We start from the raw sequence: 24,434 nt of genomic DNA on the forward strand, positions 1-24,434 counted from the left end.
CATTCAATTTTTGTCACTAACATGCACAAACTTAGTACTATTTACTGACATTTTTAGTTTAAGTGGCAAATTCTCTAAAATTTTGTTTTAACATTTTTTTTTTTAATATTCAAAGAAAATCTATTAGCCTTTTCTCTCCCTCAGTGGTTATTTTCCTTTCCATGTTCCTTTCTATTTTAAAACTTTCCACATATAATTTTAACAAAACTGTACACACAGTATACTCATTTGACATTTCATAATTTTCCACATTGCTATGTGACCTGCATGGTTTAATGGATGCTTAATAGTTCACCAAATTAAAATATCGTCCTCTTGTTATTGAATTTGAACATATTCTCTTACAGTGAATATTTAAATTTCCCTTTATGTTCTATTATAACTAAGAGCAGTAACCATATATGTGTGCAGCTTTTTCCTTTTTATTTATATTCATAGGATTAAAAAATTACAGGAATGGAATTATTTGGACCAAAAAAATGACATTTGTACGGCTCCTGCCAAATACTGTCAAAGAGCTTTCCAAAAAGAATGCAAAGAATATACCTGTTTATAGAACCAACAGCAATGCACACAAATATGTTTGGTGCAAAAGTAACTGTGGTTTTTACATTGTTGAACTTTGTTGTTTGACATTAGAATACATTCTTAAATAAATGTGCTTATGTTACACATCATTTTAATGTGCATTTCTTGCTTTATGGTTTTTTGCTAATGACATTACTTGCTGTTGATATTTATTTTAGACTATAGAAATGATGTTAGACAAAAAGCAAATTTGAGTTATTAATTTATTCACATTCAAAATGGATTGTAAAGCAGCAGAGACAACTTGCAACATTAATAATGCATATGGCCCAGGAACTGCTAATAAATGTTCAGTGCAGGGTGGTTCAAGAAGTTTTGCAAAAGAGACGCGAGCCTTGAAGATGAGGAGTGCAGCGGCTGGCTATCAGAAGTTGACAACGACCAACTGAGAGCAATCATCAAAACTGATCCTCTTACAACTACATGAGGAGTTACCAAAGAACCCAACTACTCTATGACTGATTGGCATTTAAAGCAAATTGGAAAAGTGAATAAGCTCTATAAGTGGGTGCCTCATGAGCTGACTGCAAATCAAAAAATCATTTTGAAGTGTCATCTTCCCTTATTCTATGCAAAAACAATGAACCATTTCACAATCGGATTGTGACATGCGATGAAAAGTGGATTTTATATGACAACTGGTAATGACGAGCTCAGTGGTTGGACCTAGAAGAAGCTCTCAAGCACTTCCCAAAGCCAAACTTGCACCAAAAAAAGGTCTTGGTCACTGTGTGGTGGGTCTGCTCCCTATTTGATCCACACAGCTTTCTGAATCCTGGTGAAACCATTACATCTGGGAAGAATGATCAGTAAGTTGATGAGATGCACCAAAAACTACAACATGTGTAGCCAGTATTGGTCAACAGAATGGGCCCAATGCTCTACTACAATGCCTAAACACATGTCGCACAACCAATGCTTCAACAGTTGAACAAACTGGGCTAAGAAGTTTCGCCTCATCCACCATATTCACCTGACCTCTTGCCAACCAACTACCACTTCTTGAAGCAACTCCACAACTTTTTGCAGGGAAAATGCTTCCACAACCAGGAGGAGGCAGAAAATGCTTTCTAAGAGTTCATCAAACCCCAAGCACAAATTTTTACACCACAGGAATAAAAAAACTTATTTCTCATTGGCAAACAAGATTGTAATGGTTCCTATTTTGATTAATAAAAATGAGTTTGAGCCTTGTTACGACAGGGAAGCCTGCTATGCTGCAAGCCATGGGGTCGCAAACAACTGGACGTGACTTAGTGACCAAACAACAACAACAACAATAATGATTTAAAATTCACAGTCCGAAACCACAGTTATTTTTATAACAACTTAATACAAGCAACGAGTGTCTAACAATGAGTGCTGAAACATTTTTGGCAAAATAAAGCATGATAAATAATGAAGCAGTAAATCTTAAATATATAGTGTGATGAGTTTTCACAAAGTATATATCCCATATTAATCAACGCTGAGACCAACAGTATCAACACTCAGAAGCCTTTTGCACATTCCTTTCCAGTCATCAGGTCTTGACAAAAGCAGCCACTGTTCTGACTTCTATCGCCATAGATAACCTCTGCCTGTTTCTGAACTTTACATAAAGGGAATCATACAGTATGTTCTCTTTTGTGTTTGGCTGTTTTCACTCAATATCATGTCTATGAGGTTCACTCATGCTTTGCACTTAGCAGTAGCTTATTCTTTTTGCATTGCTGTAATCAATGGAATGAAATAATCCAAATTATTTATCTCTTCTACTGTTCATAAATGTCTGAGCTGTTTACAGCTTTTTCAGTTCAGTTCAGTCGCTCAGTCATGTCCGACTCTGCGACCCCATGAATCGCAGCACGCCAGGCTTCCCTGTCCATCACCAACTCCTGGAGTTCACTCAGACTCACGTCCATCAAGTCAGTGATGCCATCCAGCCATCTCATCCTCTGTCGTCCCCTTCTCCTCCTGCCCCCAATCCCTCCCATAATCAGAGTCTTTTCCAATGAGTCAACTCTTCACATGAGGTGGCAAAAGTATTGGAGTGTCGGCTTCAGCATCAGTCTTTCCAATGAACACCCAGGAATGATCTCCTTCAGAATGGACTGGTTGGATCTCCTTGCAGTCCAAGGGACTCTCAAGAGTCTTCTCCAACACCACAGTTCAAAAGCATCAACTCTTCGGTGCTCAGCTTTCTTCACAGTCCAACTCTCACTTCCATACATGACCAATGGAAAAACCATAGCCTTGACTAGACGGACCTTTGTTGGCAAAGTAATGTCTCTGCTTTTTAATATGCTACTACAGCTTTTTGGAATATTATAAATTATGCTATTAATATTTTATATGTGTTTTTTTTGTAAACATATTGTTGGATACATACCTAGGAGGAGAATTGCTAAGGTGTATGTTTAGCTTTTGTAGATACTGCAAACCAATTTTTAATGATGGCTATACTAATTTATTCTTTTATTAGCAGAATATGAATAAAAACAAAGTACAGTTGACCCTTGAACAATGAGGAGTTAGGGGTGCTGACCCTCCATGCAGTAAAAAAAAACTTACATATAACTTTTGACTGCCTAACAAGTTAACTACTGATAGTCTACTATTGACTGGAAGCCTCACCAATAAAACAGTTGTTAACACATATTTTTGTATGTCATACGTGTTATATACTATATGTTTACAATAAAGCTAGTAAAAACAAGATGTTACTAAGAAATCATAAAGAAAATACATTTAAAGTGCAGTACAGTATTTTTCAATATTGTAAGTTTACTTCATGTATACAAGCTGCATCAACGTTTTCTATAACAATGATAGCATCTTTGATAGCGTAATCCTTCCGGGCTTTCATGATGTTTTCTTTACTGGGGTTCTCTTCCATAGTGTCGACAATCCTTTCCATAGAATACCATGTGTAATGAGCCTACAAGGTCCTTATGAACCCCTAATCTAGAAGCTGAATTAGAGACATGTTTTGGGCAATGAGACCACTTTGACATCTTCAGTGTTAAACTCATGGGATTCTGGGTGGCCAGGGGCACAGTCCAGTATCAAAAGAATTTTAAAAGGCAGTCCATTACTGGCAAGATACTTCCTCACTCCAATAACAAAGCACTGATGGAACTAATCCAAAAAACGATCCTCACTGTGAAGGCTTTCTTGTACAACTAAAAGACTAGCAACGGGTATCTTTCTTTTCCTTTCCAGCCTTGGAAGTTAGAAGCCTTATATTATAGATTAGGGCAGTTTTGATCATACTATATTTGCACAAAGCAGTAGAGGTAAGCCTATCCCTTCCTACCTTAAATCCTGGTGCTTGCTTCTCTTCCTAATAAATGTCCTTTGTGGCATTTTTTTCCCCCTAGAATAAGGCACTTTTAATCCACATTATAAACCTGTTCAGGCTGATATCCTTTTTCACCAATAATTTTCTTAATGGAGTCTAGGAACCCATCTGCTGCCTCGTGATCAGAAGCTGCTTCTCCTTTATCTTGACATTTTTAAAGCCAAACCTCTTTCTAAAATTATCAAGCCATCCTTTGCAGACATTACATTGTCTAGCTTTAGATTCTCCACTTTCCTTTTGCTTCAACTTGGCACATAAAGACTTCACTTTTTCTCAAATCATGCTGAAGTCAATAGGTATACCTTTCTTTTTTTTTTAAATTTACTTTACAATATTGTATTGGTTTTGCCATACATCAACATGCATCCGCCACGGGTGTACACGTGTTCCCCATCCGGAACCCCCTCCCACCTCCCTCCCCATACCATCCCTCTGGGTCATCCCAGTGCACCAGCCCCAAGCTTCTTATATCCTGCATCAAACCTGGACTGGCGATTCGTTTCTTATATGATATTATACATGTTTTAATGCCATTCTCCAAAATCATCCCCCCACCTTCTCCCACAGAGTCCAAAAGACTGTTCTATACATCAGTGTCTCTTTTGCTGTCTCACATACAGTGTTGTCATTACCATCTTTCTAAATTCCATATATATGCGTTAGTATACTGTATTGGTGTTTTTCTTTCCCCCTTACTTCACTCTGTATAATAGGTTCCAGTTTCATCCACCTCATTAGAACTGATTCAAATGTATTCTTTTTAATGGCTGAGTAATACTCCATTGTGTATATGTATCACAGCTTTCTTATCCATTCATCTGCTGATGGACATCTAGGTTGCTTCCGTGTCCTGGCTATTATAAACAGTGCTGCGATGAACATTGGGATACACGTGTCTCTTTCAATTCTGGTTTCCTCGGTGTGTATGCTCAGTAGTGGGATTGCTGGGTCGTATGGCAGTTCTATTTCCAGTTTTTTAAGGAATCTCCACACTGTTCTCCATAGTGGCTGTACTAGTTTGCATTCCCACCAACAGTGTAAGAGGGTTCCCTTTTTTCCACACCCTCTCCAGCATTTATTGCTTGTAGACTTTTGGATCGCGGCCATTCTGACTGCTGTGAAATGGTACCTCATTGTGGTTTTGATTTGCATTTCTCTGATAATGAGCGATGTTGAGCATCTTTTCATGTGTTTGTTAGCCATCTGTATGTCTTCTTTGGAGAAATGTCTATTTAGTTCTTTGGCCCATTTTTTGATTGGGTCGTTTATTTTTCTGGAATTGAGCTGCAGGAGTTGCTTGTATATTTTTGAGATTAGTTGTTTGTCAGTTGCTTCATTTGCTATTATTTTCTCCCATTCTGAAGGCTGTCTTTTCACAGGTATACCTTTCTTACAGCAATCCTGCATCCACATAAAAGTTGTCTTTTGAATATGAGAAAGACATTTAATAAAAAAGACAAGGTTTCATGCCTACTGGAGTAGTTGCAGCAACAGCTTCATGAATTTCCATTTTTCTCCCTCAACAGTCTGTACAGTGGATTCATTTATCTTGAAATGGCAGACAACCACAGCTGCGTATTTCAATCTTTATCACATATCAAACAATTCAACTTTAATGTCATGACTTTTCTCTGCTTTCATTGCTAGTGCACTTTGTGTAGGTCACAAGGTATGGTATTGCATCAAACATGATGAAAAATACATGAGAACCCAAGAGATCGCTTTTTGCGGATATACAATTTAATGGGAGAGATAAACTTCTCAGAGAATGTTTTAAGCAGATACGACACTTGAGCTCACCCAACAGTAACAAAACACAGATATGTAGTTATTGTAATAGTATAGTATGTAGTACAGTTAATGTTATGCAGCTAGGATTTTTTATTTTTTGGCCACACCAGGTGGCACATGGGATCTTAAATTCCCTGACTAGGGATAGAACTCAAGACCCTGCATTAGAAGGGCCGAGTTTCAACCACTAAATCGCCAGGGAAATCCTCTATGCAATTATGATTTAATACTGCATCTTTACATTTGCTTACATTTCTTTTGACTGTGAAAGACATCATGTACAGTCTGTAAGCTTTTGTAAATTTTAACTTTTTATAGTATATTTATATATATAGTTTATGTAGTAAATGATAATATTTGGATAAACAACAAGGTTTACTGTATAGCACAGGAAATATGTGATAAAACATAATGGAAAAGAATATTAGAAAAGAATGCATATATATAAATTGAACCACTTTGCTGTATAGCAGAGATTAACACATTGTAAATCAAATATATTTCAATTAGTGAAAGTCAGTCAGTCGTGTCTGACTCTTTATGACCTCCATGGACTACACAGTCCATGAAATTCTCCAGGCCAGAATACTGGAGTGGTTAGCCATTCCCTTCTCCAGGGATATTCCCAACCTAGGGATTAAAACCAGGTCTCATGTTGCAGGTGGATTCTTTACCAGCTGAGCCAAAAGGGAAGCCCAAGAAGACTGGAGTGGGTAGCCTATCCCTTTTCCAGCAGATCTATCCAACCCAGGAATCAAAACCAGGGTCTCCTGCATTGCAGTGGATTCTTTACCAACTGAGCCATCAGGGAAGCCAAAAAAATTTTTTTTTTATTTTTTGTAATATTTCAATTAAGAAAAGCAAAAAGATATAATAAATGATCCCCCCAAAATGATAATATAGACTGGTATCCAGATATATTATATGCCATGACATACCTTTTCTTAATTGTTTTGATATTGCGAGGCCAACAATTTACCTGCAGGTTTTTTCAAACTGTCACAAATACACAAAAATGTTTTCAATATGTCCAAAACATCTGCATATAACTGGACCTGCACAGTTCACATCCATGCTGTTCAAGGGTCAAAATCACTTGATATTTCATAAACCTTTCTGTTATTTGCTATCTAGCTTAATTTCAATACAGTCATAAAAAAATTCTGAATGATTTGAATCCTTCAGAATTTGTATGACACTTACTCAAGATATACTAAATGTCCCACATGTACTTGAAAAGAAAATGCACTTATTCAATGTAGTTCTCCATATGTGTCAAATAGGTCAAATTTGATAATCATGTTTTTCAAATCTTCTATACTTACTATTTGTTTGCTGGCTTATTCTATCAGATATTGAGAAAAGTATACTTAAGTATCTCGCTATAACTATGTATGTCTATCTGTCCTTTTACATGTTTTTATATTATATATTTAGAAATTTTATGTATTTTTGCTTTATATATTTTAAATCTTTGTTACTAGACTCACATAAAGTTTTATTTTTGGATGGATTGGATCCTTTTGTAACAATATGATGTGTCTCTGTATCATCCAACAGAGAATAACCTAAATACATAAAGCAAATATCAACAGATATAAAGGGAGAAACTGACAGTAACACAATAATAGTAGGTGATTTTGACACACCATTTACATCAATGGACAGATCATCCACACAGAAAGCCAATAAGGAAACACTGGCCTTAAACAACACATTAGACTAGATCAAAAGATATACAGAAAACATTCCATCCAAAAGCAGCAGAATAAACACTCCTTTCCAGGTGTACATGGAACAGTCTCCAAGATAGATCACATGCTAGACCACAAAACAAGTCTCAATAAATTTAAGAAGACTGAAATCATATCAAGATTCTTTTCCAACCACAACACTATGAGACTAGACATCAAGGAAAAAAATATGGAAAGCACAAATATATGGAAGTTGCCAATGGGTTACTGAAGAAATCAAAGAAATAAAAAGATACCTGCAGACAAATGAAAATGAAAACACAATGATCCAAAATCTATGGGATGCAACATAAGCAGTTCTAAGAGGGAAGATTCCCCCTAGTTCTAAGAGGAAGCCTAGCCCAGGAAACTAGAAAAATCTGAAATAAACAAGTTAAACCTAAAGGAATGAAAAAAAGAACAAACAAAACCCAAAGTTAGTAGAAGAAAATCATAAAGATCAGAGCAGAAATATTTAGAGACCAAAAAAAAAAAAAAAAGATCAATGAACCTAAGAGCAGTTCTTTGAAAAGATAGAACTGATAAACTTTTAGCCAGACTCATCAAGAAAAAAAGGGAGAGGGCCTAAAATATAAAATCAGAAATGAAAAAGGTGAAGTTGTATTTCTGGCACCACATAAGTACAAAGGATCATAAGAGAGTACTATGAACAGTTACATGTTAATAAAATGGATACTCTAGAAAAAAAAACAAATTCCTATAAAGGTACAATCTTCAAGACTGACTCAAGAAGAAATAGAAAATATGAACAGATCATATTGAAATTGTATCACCAGTAATGAAATTGAATCAATAATAAAAAAATTCTCAACAAACAAAAGCTCAGGACCAGATGGTTTCACAGGTGAATTCCACCATTTAGTGAAGAGCTAACACCTATCCTTCCCAAACTATTGCATAGGAAGGACTGCTTCCTCCCTCATTTTATGAAGCTACCGTCACCTTGATACCAAAACTGGACAAATATATCACAAAAAAATTGTAGGCCAATATCACTGATGAATACAGATGTAAAAATTCTCAACAAAGTATTAGTAAAAAATTAGCAAAATACATTAAAAGGATCACACACCATGATCAAGTGGGATTTATTCCAGGGATGCAAGAATGTTTTAATATCTACAAATCAGCCAATGTGATACATTAACAAACTGAAAAATAAAAATCCTACAACCATCTCAACTGACGCAGGAAAAAGCTTCTGATAAAATTCAACATCAATCTGTGATCAAAAACAACTCTCTGGAAAGTGGGCATAGAGGGAACATACCTCAAAAAAGGCCATTTACAACAGACTGACAGCTAACATCATATTCAATGGTGAAAACCTGAAAGCATTTCCTTGTAAAATCAAGGGAAAAAGACAAGGATGCTCATTCTTGCCACTTTTATTCAACACAGTTTGGAAGTCCTAGTCACAGCAATCAGAGAAGAAAAAGAAATTAAAGAAATCCAAATTGGAAAGGAAGATTAAAACTGTCACTGTTTACAGATGACACGATATACATAGAAAATCCTACAGACAACTACCAAAAAACTATTAGAATTCATCAATAAATTCACTAAAGTTACAGGGTGCAAAATTAATATACAGAAATCTGCCACATTTCTTTACACTAATTATGAAATACTAAAAAGAAATTCATGAAACAATCCCACTTACCACTGCAGCAAAAAAAAAGTTATATACCTTGGAATAAACCTACCTAAGGAGGCAAAAGACCTATACTCCAAAAGACTGAAAGACACTGATCAAAGAAATTGAAGATAACACACAGATTGATAGATACACTATGTTCTTGGGTTGAAGAATCAATACTGTTGGAATGACTATATTACCCAAAGCACTCTACAGATTTAATGCAATCCCTATCAAAATCCCAATGGTATTTTTCAGAGAATCAGAAAAAAATTTTTTTTAATTTGTATGGAAACACAAGGATTCAGAAAAGCCAAAACAAACTTGAGAAAGAACAGACCTGGAGGAATCATGCCCCCTGACCTTAGACTGTACTACAAAACTACAGTCATCAAAACAGTACGGAACTAGCACAAAACCGGATACACTGATCAATGGAACAGGATACAGGACCCAAAAATAAGCCCATGCACTTACGGTCAAACTATGACAAAGGGGACAAGAATACACAATGGAGAAAAGACAGCCTCTACAATAAGTGGTGCTGAGAAAACTGGACAGCTATTTTCCTTACATAAAATAAGGAAATTAGAACATTCTCTAACACAATACATAAAAATAAACTCAAAATGGATTAAAGACTTAAATGCAAGACCAGAAACCATAAAACTCCTAGAGGAAATATAAGCAGAACACTCTTTGACACAAACGGTAGCAGTATTTTTTTTAGATCTGTCTCCTAAGGCAAGGGAAGCAAAAGTAAACAAATTGGACCTAATTAAACTTAAAAGCTTTTGCACAGCAAAGGAAACCATTGACAAAATGCAAAAACAGCCTACTGAATGGGAGAAAATATTTGCAAATTATATGACTGATAAGAGATTAATATTCAACATACATAAATAGCTCATACAATTCAACATTTAAAAAAAAACCCAAACAACCCAATTTTAAAAAATGGGCAAAAGAACTGAATACACGTTTTCAAAGACATACAAATAGACAACAGGCATATGAAAAGATGCTCAACATCCCTGATCATCAGGGAAATGAAAATCAAAACCACATGAGATGTTACTTCACACCTGTCAGGATGGCTGTCATCAAAAAGAACACAAATAACAAATGATAGCGAGAGCATGGAGCAAAGGGAACCCTTGTACATTGTTGGCAGGAATGTAAATTGGTACAGCCACTGTAGAGCACAGTATGGAGGTTCTTTAAAAAACTAAAAATAGAACTACCATATAACTCAGCAATTCCACTTCTGGGTACATATCCATAAAAACTAAAAACACTAATTAGAAAAGATACATACACCCCAATGTTTGTAACAGTATTATTTACAATTCCCAAGATACAGAAACAACCTAAGTGTCCATCAATGGACATATGAATGTGTCTTTATATACATGAATGTATATACACACACACACATATACATACAATAGAATACTACTCAGTCATAAAAAAGGAAGAAACTTTGCCACTTGCAGCAATGCAGATGGACTTGGTGGACATTATGCTATATAAAATAAGTCAGAGAAAGGCCATATGATATCACCTATATGTGGAAACCGAAAAATCCACAAACTAGTGAATATAACAAAAAAGAAGCAGACTCACAAATATAGAAAACAAACTAGTGGTTACCAGTAGAGGGAGTTCTGGGGGTGGGCAATACAGGTATTGGGGAATGGAAGGTATAAACTGCTGGATGTAAGGTGGGCTCAAGGATGTACTGTACAACACGGGGAATACAGGCAATATTTTGTAGCAACTCTAAATGGAAAGTAACCATTAAAAATTGGATAAAAAATTCTTAAGGAAAAAGTTTTTAAGGAATAGAATTAAAAAAAAAGAGAATCTACATAGTTACAATGTTACATTTAAGAGCCTAGAATTCATTTTCCCCTTACCTCCATCGCTTCCTGGGCAATCTCTGGCATGTGTGACTGAGGGACCAGCTGGACAAGCCCTGTAATTAATTCTGCAGTACTGCCTTGGGTTTCAGGCCCCTGTTTTCTTGGATTCTGCAAAGAAAAAAGCAAATTTCAATTAAAAACAAAATCACAGGACAGGGGCCAAAGGGGTGGAGGGAATGGAGACTGACTGCTAATGGGTTTTAGGTTTATTTTTGAGGTGATAAAAATGTTCTAGACCTAGATAGCAGTGATGGCTACACAACCTTGTATACATACCAAAACCCAGTAAACTGTCACTTTAAAAAGGCAAATTTCATCACATGTGAATTTTACCTCAAAAATAAACACTGTAAGATTTTTTAAAATTAAAAAGCTGCTGGGAGGGAGATTCATGACGGGGGGACACATGTGTACCCGCAGCTGATTCATGTCGATGTATAGCAAAAACCACCACAATATTGTAAAGTAACTATCCTCCAATTAAAGTAAATAAATTAATTATAAAAACTGCTCTTGTTAAGAATTCTCTTAATCTACATCTATACTTCTTCATTAATTTAAATAATATCCAGAGAAAATTCTAATTAAAACAAAAACTAGGTACTAGCTTTTCATAAGAAATTGTATCAATAATAGGAGAAATAAATTATTTTTTTCAGCAACACTACAATGACTAAATAATATACCTGTGATTTGGAACTTATGGTTTTGGATCTCAAAACTACTGTGATGAAAGGCAAAGTACATGCATGCTTGATGAGAATGACACAGTTATCTTGTGTTGCCCTTTTGTCCAACACAAGGACCTAACCACATTCACATAACACTAGTAATATTAGTGTTAATGTTAATCCACACCTCCAGATACCCATACTTCAGGCTTTTTCACGGTAGAAAGACATTGAATACAAAGCAAAATGGTATATATAAATGTGAATGTCTACCTACTTAAAGAGACTAAAATGCTTCCTTGTAACTTGGAAGAATCTATTTCCATTTCAAGCATATATGGTTCATTTCAGTGAAGCCAATACAACTAGTGCTCTTATTTTATTTTGCTAACTCCCTTACCTCCATGCGTGTGTGTGTGTGTGTGTGTGTGTGTGTGTATTTATGTATCAGAAAATAGGACATTTTGAACTATATATATATATAATTTCAATTAAAAACAAAATGTATAAAGGACAGAAAATAATCAGATCAACAAGTTTAAACTGCAAATGAAAAAGAAGTATGAAGCTACATGCTGGTATGAGCACCTGTAACAGGAAAATGTGGTATAATCAGGAATGCTTCCTTAGGGCTGTGATAACAGCTCAGAATTAGTAGGAATTACTATGTGAAGAGGACAGGGAAGCATATTGTAGGCAGAGGATTGCAAGTGCATGGACAGGCAGGAAGGAATGTAGGAAGAGGGAGTGAAAGGCAGGCCATCATAACTAGGGTAAAGACAAATATAACTCTAGATGTTGCAGAGGTGATTGGTGGGAGTCAAAAGCTGCATGACCTTATAGGTCTATTAGGAGTTCAGTCTCTATCCTCAAAGCTATTTCAACCAAAAGACTTTAAGCTGGGCAGAAAGCATAATATTTGCTTTTTGCAGAGATCGCTGTAACTTTAGTGGAGAGAAATGATTAAAAGAAAGCAGGAAATGATGTAAGCTGAACAATTAGGAAGCTTGAAAAATTCAGAGTAATATGATTTAAGATAGAGACAGTAAAGACAGAAGACAATAAAAACACATTACTTTAAAATATCATGATTGAGATCATTTAATATTTATTCCTATATTTATCCTACATACAAAAATTTAGGTTTTTTATAGGTAAAAATACAAAATAATCAAATATTTACAATGAATCTTTCACTATTTTAACATAGCTTTCATTACTCTGAGAAAAGTGGTTTAACCACTAGATGGCAGCAAAGAAAATAATTTCAACTTTGATCTGTTTCTGCCTGCTAATTTCAAACTTGGAAAATTGCTTAAATTCTTGTTCCTTGACAATAAAATATTTAACACAGAAGGCACTGGTGACTTTGATGCATTCTTTGATCCTGAATTACATCCACGCAAACAGAGTGATGCTAATTTATGACATGCATGATGAAATAACACCTCAAGTAATGTGTGCTACATAACAAAGAAATGAGGGGAAAAGGTATTTCATTCCTTTTATAAAGTCTTAATAATAGATTTTAAGACTTTTTCCATACCAAAGTTCTAACAATTTCTTCTATCAGACTTCCAAATTTGGATGGACTTTTCAAAGAGTTCAAAACAACATAGGCCATTCTGGGGGTCACTAATCCTTTTGGGAATTCTGTTTCTCCTCCCTCTCTTAGAAAAACATATTTTTTAAATTCAGGGGGTTCAAAGAACTCTTGAAACTATGGTCATCAGTTTATATACTTCTACAGTATAGTAATTTGAAAAATAAACCATCAAAATTAAAAATATACTTAGCACTTAAGCCTGTTACTCAAAGCAACAGGAAATTGTTTTAGATACTGTTTTCCCAGGACTGGAAAATTCCACAGACGTTAAATATGTTATGCTATGAGCTTCAAAATATATTTCTGCTATGTTTGGGGCATTAATAATATTAATGTTAATGTTAACTGTATTTTAATAATAGTAATAACATCCTAACATTTATGTAGTACTCATTATGCATCTATTCTGCATTGTTCCTAAGAGAATGACATGTAATATCTCAGTCTGCTTAATACGAATTATTATCATTATCACAATATTTCAAATAAGAAAACTAAAGCACATGGATTTCCCTGGTGGTCCAGTGGTTAAGACTCCACACTTCCAAAGCAAGGGGCATGGGTTCAATCCCTGGTTGGGGAACTAAGATCCTGCAGGACCTGTGCTGTGGTCAAGAAATAAAACTAAAGCATAGAGAGGTTAGGTCACCCAAATCACATAGCTAATAAGTCTCCAGAGGCCATGCTTTTCAGCATTTCATATAACTGCCACTCATTTTCATTTGTTAGTTCCTAATTATCTTGTGTATTACAGTAATGCTCTCAGGAATCTAATACCAACTCAGGCTGTAAGACAAGAGTAACCACAATACTTGAGTGCTAACCATACTCATTTTTATCTCCTTTTCCTCCCAAAACAGTATAGCCAGGAAAAGTCAGTGATAATAAAAGGCTGATGATAGGAAGAAATAAGGATAGAAGAACTCAATTTTTAGGCAACAGTGATTGGAGACTTTAAAAAAAAAAAAAAACAACTGAACAGATACAGGAAGCACTTGACTTATGTCTGCTTCATTATATCCAAACCCCATTCTAGGATTATATCTGAATAATACATAATCTGGTAGCAGGGTATGGACAGAAGACCTCACCAAAATATGTTAGTTTAATGATAAGAAAAAAATAAGACAAAAGAGTAAGATCTGATCTAATTATATTAGTAATCTCTGTAAGTTCACTTTCTTAGGAATGTCAAGTTTCATGTACGATCAGGAAGGTTCAGTAAGTGTTCTTGAGCTAACAATCACCTTCAAGGTTTTGGCATTTTAGTAAAACCAAATTAAGTTAGTATAATAATTTCAAGGAATTTTATAAAAACTACTCACACAAAGCAAGAGCTTCGGATCTGCATGAATTAGTTTCACCATGGACAAGAGAAGATACTTGTAGCTTCTTGTCTCCAGGTCTGTAGGTTTTTCTTTAAATTTAAGGCTTGTTACTTTTTCTTTAAATGTAAGACTCTAAAAACAAAAACATGACATTCACCTTCTAAGAATCAGACATCAGAATCATGATAATAGCTATTCAACATTTTCAAATAAATCTATTTTTTAAAAACTTTGAAAAATAAAGGGACATATTATATACCGCCAAATGTGTGGTATTAGTAGAAACATTCAATAGGAAGTATAAGATTAACACAATCAAGCTTAAAAAGCAAATAAAAAGTATTTTTGCAATGTCTGTATTGTTCTCATTTTTGTTGTCGTTATTCAGGCTCTAAGTTGTATCTGACTCTTGGCAACCCCATGGACTACAGCACGGCAGGCTCCCTGGTCCTCCACTATCTCTGAGTTTGCTCAAATTCATGCCCACTGAGTCCGTGATGCTATCTAACATCTCATCCTCTGGCACCCCTTTCTCCTTCTGCCTTCCATCTTTCCCAGCATCAGGGTCTTTTCCAATGAGTCAGCTCTTCATATCAGGTAGCCAAAGTATTGGAGCTTCAGCTTTAGCAGCAGTTCTTCCAATGAATATTCAGGGTTGATTTCCTTTAGGATTGACTGGTTTGATCTCCTTGCTGACCAAAGGATTCTCAAGTCTTTTCTAGCACCACAACTTGAAAGCATCAATTCTTCAGTGCTCAGCCTTCCTCTTACATTATTCTTATATAATCTTATATATATTCTTATATAATCTTGCAAAAAGTTTAAGTGAAAATCTGCTAAGATACTAAAATCTTTAAAATAAGGTTGGTTGACTCCTATGTTAAAAACAATTTTCCAAATGTTAAAACAGGGATAATATATTTATTCTATAGCTCTCACAGATATAGTGAGTAACTCATGTAATAAAATATCTCATATACACATAAACACTTCATAGAAACAACAATGACATTGTCAACTGTAAGATGCATCAATATTTTATGTATCATAAGGAATGAAAATTGTCAACTGCAAGATATCATACAAATAAGATCCACTCCCAAATTTCAGAAATGTTAAACAGGTGCTTCTTAGAATTGATGGAATATGCTAGACAGGCAATCTCTGTATTTAATAGTTTAACTTTTTCTTTTTCCTTTAATGGCATTCCATCTCTCAAGTTACAGAATGCATGTATTTTGCCAGAAGAACACTGATAGAACAAAGAAAGCTTTCTTTGAGAAAAATTCAATCATGGAAAATGTGTTTCAATTACAGAGATACTATTGTAGAATACTATAATTATGGATGCTATTCAACCAAAAATCCAACATCATATTCTGGATCCATTACTACCTTTTTTATCTATTCTTATAAAACATCTCCCGTTTTCTTTTTTAGAAGGAAACAAAAATACATGCTTTTGACATGTATGCTTTTATATGCACATAGTGTTCTTGCCTGGAAAATCCCAGGGAGGGGGGAGCCTGGTGGGCTGCCGTCTATGGGGTCGCACAGAGTCAGACATGACTGAAGCAACTTAGCAGCAGCAGCATATGCAAATTACACAGATGGGAGATTATCCAGCATCTATGGACTCTTAATAAAAAATGTCCATGTAAGCAAGCAGATGCGTTATCTATAACATGCAGCAATTATTCCCAATGTTTATGTGTGAGAAAAGTGTTTGTTATAATGCCCAACAGCACTGAAGGTTTTTGTCCTTTTGTTTAATGAAATATGAGATATTTTTAAATATAAACTTTGAATTTTATTTCTAATTTCCTGTGTGCAATATGTAGCATCCAATGGGCAAAACAGTGACTTAGCAGGAACATTCACTCTAGCCCAGGAGTCAGTTTCCCCTACTCATCCCCAAAAGATAAAGAGCTAATCAAAGTATTTTATTAGTAAGGAAAAATTAAAGGAAAAAGAAACAAAAAAAGAAAAGGTGACATTCACTAAGATTTTAACAGCATTTTGTTAGAAAATATCTCTAAGAAAAATAAGTTTAACCCACTGAAATAATGGAAAACATACATCATTAACTAGCATTGCAACAATACTGCAGTATTAGACATACCACAATTGTTATTGAAAAGTCTTATTTGATTTTCTAAAATAATCAAAACAGCAAGAACGGGATAAAGACACTGAAAAAATGCAATCTCAAGAGGGTGGAATTCAAAATTCATGATTAATCTTACCGGTGCCATTCGTATTGCTGGGTGTGCTCCACAACCCTGGACTGCTTTATGAAGTGTTTCACCAAACATATTTCGAAGTTCAACTGAGTGGCAATATACAGCATCAATCTTAGGCCACCAATCCAATGCAGACTGGGGGAAAACAGAGACCATACGAAAGAAAAGTCCAAATCTGCACGAGTTATATGCTCTGGTTATCACTGTGGTTTCATGGTTGACTACTTCGTAAGAAACTTTCTAAGACCATGCAAACACACACTATGATTTCCAAAGTCTTCAAGTAATGTCTTTAATTCAAACACCAAACCATACATCTATTTTAAAATATCATACTGAACATGAGACAAATAGCCCACTGTATGAGCATGAACATATGAGACTGTCTTTTCTCACTGATAATCTAATGAATCTGAAAGACAAAGATTTAGAGAGCTAAATCTGTAGCCAATCTTTTTTTTTTTGTAAGTTTAATGTTTTACACATTTCAAAAACATATGCATATATAGTATATATTTTCCCAAAGCAAGAATGCTGTTATCAGTTTTAAAAGAGATCAATGGTTCAACACAGTGTTGAAGGAATATGTGGTAAACTATTACTTATACGCCTACAGACAAACAGCAATGATAATTACAACATGAAATTAGTAAATGAGATAAAGCTATTAGTAAACCTATAATCTTAAATTGATATGCAATGATGGCACAATACGTGAGAAGACTAATGACCACCACAAAGACAAAATGATCATAGCTAAATATTTTTAAAGGTAACTGGTTTTTTTTATGTAAATATCTTTCTGTAGTTCAACTTGTTTAGCTTTGGTTCTAGTTTTTAGTGCCTATTTTATTTGAAAGTTTATCTTTAACTTTTAAATGAAGTAATAACTATATTATGAAAAATGACAGCTATGAAAATCACTAAAACTATTAAGTTTGTCTCTCTGTGAATACAAAAATGACTGGATGAATTTTTCACTACATAATGGAGAGTATGCAAGGAACAGGATTACTTAAAATACAGGCTTTATAATACTCCTGTAATAAAAAATTCCTGAAAGAACAATTTGAAACAGTAGATAAGGGGATATAATAGCTTCATATCCTGTTCCCAAGTTCCGTCTAATTCAACACTAAGCTAATTAAATTCTCAGCATCTAATTTTTTTAGCCCTAACCCTTAGAATATTTTGAGGAGCATCGGGTTATATTACCTAAACCTCAGATTTGGGATTATGAACTCTATTTACTGAATTGTTGTTATTTAGTCACTACATCGTGTGTGACTCTTTTGTGACCCCACAGACTGTAACCCACCAGGTTCCTTCTGTCCAAGAGATTTTCCAGGCAAGAATACTGGAGTGGAAAAAAAAAAAAAAAGAATACTGGAGTGGGTTGCATTTTCTACTCCAGGGAATCTTCTCAACTCAAAGATCAACCCACGTTTCCTGCTTGGCAGGCAGATTCTCCACTTGGCAGGTGGAGCCACATCTATGAATGTGTGTGTGCGTGCTCAGTTGCATCCAACTCTCTGTGACTCCATCGACTGCAGCCTGCCTGCATCCCCTGTCCATGGGATTTTTCAGGCAAGAACACTGAAGTGGGTTGCCATTTCCTACTTCAGGGGATCTTCACAACCCAGGGATTGAACCTACGTCTCTTGCATCTCCTGTATTGGCAGGCAGATTCGTTACCATTAGTGCCACCAGGGAAGCCAAGACACATCTACAGTGTACTATAAAACCAATTTACAAAATAAAATCAATACTTAATTCCACTCACAAAAAAACTTCAAAGCTATGAGGGAAGAAATACTTTTATTTGGACAGTATGGTTGTCTCCATTTTTCTCTCAAATTCTTTATTTACTTCCTAACAAATGATCAAGTTTTATTAGTTTAGTTATATAGTGAATTCCTTAAACTTTAGTCAATTTGGTCAGCTGACTTGCCCCAGGCAATCAATACTCCTTGATTTCCATATACTTACTAATTTATACAGCTTGTGTTAATCAACTTAAAGTAACAAAAGCTGAATAATCACAAAATGCACTGAGATAAGGGTCTCATACTGAGACCTCATACTGAACTCATAATGTCAGAAACTGCTTAAAGACATACGCATCCCATGTAACATCCTATCCAAATTATTATGTCATTGTGATAGCTGCTGAAACTGTCTCATGGTACCAGGTACACCCTACGTGATTTTAACTTAAGATGTAGTTACTGACATAATTGCTATTTTATATAACAAATAAAGTCATTCATTTTAAAGTAAAAGATACACTTTCAAATAAAACAGGCACTAAAACCTGGACATCATGTAGTTGGTAAAAACTTTAGGGTTCCAAGCAATTATTAAATGTGTCCTTTCAGAAACTAGTCAATTAAAGTAGACTTATTCTTTTTTGTCCTTGAAAATCCTAAGTTTATTGTCAAGTAAATGGCAATACTTTTATAATATGAGCAAATCATATGGCAATTCTTCATGATTATTTCAATAAATTTCACATGCCTTGGAAATAATTTCTCTCAGCAGAAAGAGATCATCTCATTCTCAATATGTGAACTATCCATAAGTAAACTACAGCAAATTGCTATAAGGAAAAAACAATAGTAAGTATTAAGTACTATACCAGCTACAGCATGTTACACTGATGGGTGAAATATTTGGTTCCTATTGTATATATTATTTCCCAATGATAACAACATATCTAAACTAACCTAAAGGAAGCCTATAAAGATTAAGCACATAACAAAGATTTTATAGCTAAAATTTATCACTTATGGCATTCCATAATAAAAAAGATGACAGAACTACCCGTATCATTTTCGAAACGGATAAAAAGCTTAAATTATAATCAAATTTGAACAGTTACTAGACTTTCAGATTTCTTAAGAAGAAACGGGGGGACTCTTTTAGACCTAAAAACAGTACTTATGAACTGAATATGAGTATGTGTCACGAAAGCAAAACAAAACTGCAAACATTATTACTACTTCTACATAAACCCTCAAAACCACATCAGTAATAAAACTTTTATCTAATTTGAGAATGCGGTAATTTTTAAAAATCTGTGAACTGGCTAAAGAACCGAGGAAGAAGAGAGCTCATGAGGTGTATTGAACCAAGAATCATTTAAAAGAAAATCTTTTACTATGAATAAATTTAAGATTAGGAGTTCAAATACCTAAGAAAAACTTCATGTGGTTTCAAGACAAAATATTTCTATAATAACTACATTCAGTGAATTCCATAATAGTCAATTCTATAAATTTGCTTATGTACACATAGTCCTTTTCAGTCAGAAAATACTTTAGATTCAGTATGTATTAGCCTCAAACCAAAGGAAAGAAAAACCCTAACAAGAAACAATTTATCAATCTATTATGTTATGATAAAGTATCATTATCTAAGGTCCAATTTTAAAACTATTTTATAGACTCAAACTTATGCTCCTTTTCAAGCTACTCATTAAAAGGTTACTGATGCTTACTTAATATTTTTAAAGTTTAATCAATACATGTTTTTCTTTACAAAAATAGATTTCTTAGACGTGGCCTGATACAGACACACTCCACCTTCACACATGCAGTACGCATTAGAGTATAGGAGGATGCACAACCACTTCACCATATACACTGAGGCATGCATGAAGTACCACTCCAGGCATGCTTTAAACCCACAAAGGAGCAGCTCAGCCACTTACAGCAGTGCCAAGTCCATGCTTGAAAGTGCTCTATATATTCAATTGTAGACAAAAATATTTCACAATTAAAGTAACTAGCCACAGAGTATCAAAAAAGTATATACTTGGGTTTATTAAATATAAGCTTTAAGCATTTATGTAAACCATCCAATGTAAATGGAATGTTTTTAGTATTATAAGCCAAAGGATAAAAAAAGTAGTAATATTTTATTTCTGAATTACACATAAAATCGAAATGTAAAAATCACTGTTGTTTCTTTTTAAATAATGGCCTTGAAAATAAACCTTAAGGGCACAATGTCCTGGCTCATTACACTGGCAAAAGGAAAGCATAAAATTTTCTAAGTTTTTACTACAAATATACCTTATCTGCCATATCAGATTCATTAAATTTTCCCTTTTGAAAGAAATAGTAGTTAATGTTACTTCTACTTGTAACTGATCCTCAACTGAGAGAGGAATCATTCCCTCGGGCATTTTTAGTTATTCATAAAGTCTGGGGGCACAGATGGGAGAGGAAGGAAGTGGCGCAAATAGTACTTAATGAAATGAGGACCAAGGATACCGAATGTCCTACAATACACAAAGCAGTTCTGCATAACAAAGACTGTCCTGACCGAAAATGCTACTAGCACCCCACTGAGAAAAACTAAATGTGTCACTAATAGTTTTATTAATAGTTATTACTCTTCTGCAGGAATGGATAAAAGAAAATGTGGCAGAATTTGGTATAATTCAATACATCCAAGGCAATGAAGGTGGGAAGGACATCTTTAACTCCCCAGAGACACACTCTTAAAGTGAAATATGACTATATAAAGAGGACAAGTATACCTAAGTTAACAATGATTAAAGTCTTTTTTTAAGGGAGGAAAAAAGGAAAAAGTTGAACAATTTACATATACATGTGAATATCTAAAAATGCGTGAAAGTGGAGCTACTATAAATAACACCTGAAAACCCTCAAAATATGATTTAGAAGAACAGAATTTTTTAAATCCCTGGTCCAAATACGGTAAGGTTACTATCTTTCCACTTAACATACTGACATCAGAGTTGAAGCCTTCACAAGTACCTTTTAATGTGTTAACTTATTTTGTCTGATATGTTTTTGTATCATATAAACACCTCAAAGTATCATTTCATTTGTTTAAGGAAGAAAAGTACAAATATGACTCACCATTTTTCTTTAATATACATAATGGGCTACAACATAAATACTGCTACTTTTAACTTAAACAGTAAGGTGACAATTCAGAATGTATCAAATGCTGGGAAACAGCTGAGTATTAAAATAATACATAGAGCTTTAGGATGAAAATGTTAAGTTATATTTTAAGGGACACTGTTCTCAAGGGTTTTGATCCAAAAATCTTTTAAGTTTAATCTTTCCAAAGGATCCTATTAACTCCATCTTCTTCAGTAAGGGTCCTGGGATCCAGATTAAATATGAAAAATACAATTGTATATCAGTTATTAGATAGAATCTTGTATGAGAAATCTTCCTGTATCATACATCTATATTCAAAATCTTTTGTAAACCAGAAACACCTTAAAAAGAAATAAGATAGGAAGAAAGAAAAAATTTTAAGCAATTTAGCAATACCTTTTGGACTTACATTGGTGATGATTCGATGGAGTGAATTTACCAGCACATAGTGAAATGTAGAAGGGGAATTCTGAGCCAGGCAGATCTACAGAGGAAAGAAAAAAACAGTAAACTATGTTTTTCTATGAGAAAAATATATAGTAATATATACGAGGACAAAAGGAACAACAAAAAAGAAATGTTTAAAAAACAGAATATATTTTTTAGGATCTTGAAATTAACTTTAACATATAAAAAGAAATTCTGATAAAGGTGCACTCTATCATCTTTCTACTCATTTCACATTTATAAAGGATCAACGGCATCGGTAAATGAAACTGATCCAAATCTATGCTCTCACCTTGAAGTGTTGGTTATTGTGAGGGCTTATCCGGAAGCAAGAGACAAGGCAGTCGATCATTAGGTCCACATCTGCCGGCTGACTGCCCCTCGAGAATGGCTTACTCGGATTAAACAGCAGGTTCTATGAAAATTCCAAGCGAAAACAAAAGTTTTTCACGCAGTGTTTTTTCTACTAGTATTTAATAATAACATATAATCCACACAGATGGCAGTAACATGTAGTTGCCGGAAGAAACATAAAGTACTAATATTGTGGCTCATGATAAAATTCTTACTAGACCACATATGGTTCCTTTCAGGCCCAAATTTCTACATTATTTTATACCCAAGTCTGAATATTTATGGAAATTTAAGAAAACTGGTTAATTCTGTGTTTTCTTCATATTCTAAGCCACTTAATGTAGCCTGAGGAGCAGTAGCAAAAGCAGGTCCTATGAATTTAAAAAGTAAAAGTGAAAGTCACTTAAGTTCAATTCAGTCCAGTTGTTCAGTCGTGTCCAACTCTTTGCGACCCCATGAATCGCAGCATGCCAGGCCTCCCTGTCCATCACCAACTCCTGGAGTTCACTCAGACTCATGTCCATCAAGTCCGTGATGCCATCCAGCCATCTCATCCTCTGTTGTCCCCTTCTCCTCCTGCCCCCGATCCTTCCCAGCATCAGAGTCTTTTCCAATGAGTCAACCCTTCACATGATGAACACCCAAGACTATCTATCTCCTTTAGGATGAACTGGTTGGATCTCCTTGCAGTCCAAGGAACTCTCAAGAGTCTTCTCCAACACCACAGTTCAAAAGCATCAACTCTTTGGTGCTCAGCTTTCTTCACAGTCCAACTCTCACATCCATACATGACCACAGGAAAAATCATAGCCTTGACTAGACAGACCTTTGTTGGCAAAGTAATGTCTCTGTTTTTTAATATGCTGTCTAGGTTGGTCATAACTTTCCTTCCAAGGAGTAAGCGTCTTTTAATTTCGTGGCTGTAGTCACCATCTGCAGTGATTTTGGAGCCCCCAAAAATAAAGTCTGACACTGTTTCCACTGTTTCTCGTCTATTTCCCATGAAGTGATGGGACCAGATGCCATGATCTTAGTTTTCTGAACGTTGAGCTTTAAGTCACTTAGTCGTGTCCAACTCTGTGCAATCCCATGGACTATATAGTCCACGGAATTCTCCAGGCCAGAATATTGGAGTGGGTAGCCGTTCCCTTCTCCAGGGGATCTTTCCAACCCAGGGATTGAACCCAGGTCTCCTGCATTGCAGGCAGATTCTTTACCAGCTTAGCCACAAGGAAGAAGACTCAGAACCTCTGTGTTAGCAATGATCTTCAAAATAAACTAGTATAGTATTTATACAAGAGATTTATTTTTCATTTAATATTTTTAAGTTTGTATAAGAGAAATAATAAGCATGTTACCTTAAGATCAACCACCATGGACTGAACCAGCAGAAAGATGACAGAGTTATCTTCCCAATTGATGTAAGTACTTGCTTTACACAGTTTGACACAGGCGATTGCAGCACTTTCAGTGAGCTGCCTGCTTCCTCCATGGCCGGCAAGTGCTTTTCGCAGACTGTCCAGAAACAACTTCTACAAAATTCAAATACAGCAATGAGGTAATATATGAAATTTCTTGGATTTCAGACTGATCTAATAAAGTAACAAATTACCAGCCACTAAAAACTGTACTCTCTATAGAAATACTGATACATAATTGATACTCGTGGCTTTAAATTTCATAATTTTAAGTAGTTGTCATAATTTAAATGATTCTTGAATCAAGAAAATAAAAATAAAAAAAAGAATCTGTTCTTCCCTTTCTTTGCTGAATTATTAAAGGAACATGAGAAACAGTCCTTTCCAAACAATGTACTTGACTTC

The 24,434-nt window shown here is 34.9% G+C and overlaps 1 protein-coding gene across 9 annotated transcripts in view; it reads right to left on the reverse strand.

Moving 5' to 3' along the window:
• Positions 1-24,434, reverse strand: part of NF1 (neurofibromin 1) — a 257,570-nt gene that overhangs the window by 147,876 nt on the left and 85,260 nt on the right. For 6 of the 9 annotated variants that reach the window (XM_027516769.1, XM_027516770.1, XM_027516763.1 and 3 more), the window contains 7 exons: positions 23,970-24,143; positions 22,550-22,672; positions 22,220-22,294; positions 20,601-20,630; positions 16,892-17,023; positions 14,643-14,777; positions 11,035-11,148 (listed from right to left, as the gene is read on the reverse strand). In XM_027516769.1, the coding sequence (XP_027372570.1) occupies positions 11,035-11,148; positions 14,643-14,777; positions 16,892-17,023; positions 20,601-20,630; positions 22,220-22,294; positions 22,550-22,672; positions 23,970-24,143 (783 nt within the window). Of the gene's footprint in view, positions 1-11,034; positions 11,149-14,642; positions 14,778-16,891; positions 17,024-20,600; positions 20,631-22,206; positions 22,295-22,549; positions 22,673-23,969; positions 24,144-24,434 lie in introns of those variants that run through there. The other 3 variants (XM_027516765.1, XM_027516767.1, XM_027516772.1) reach the window with 2 other exon arrangements.

The sequence above is a fragment of the Bos indicus x Bos taurus genome, chromosome 19 (genome assembly GCF_003369695.1).
Source record: "Bos indicus x Bos taurus breed Angus x Brahman F1 hybrid chromosome 19, Bos_hybrid_MaternalHap_v2.0, whole genome shotgun sequence".
NCBI classification, from domain to species: Eukaryota; Metazoa; Chordata; class Mammalia; order Artiodactyla; family Bovidae; genus Bos; species Bos indicus x Bos taurus.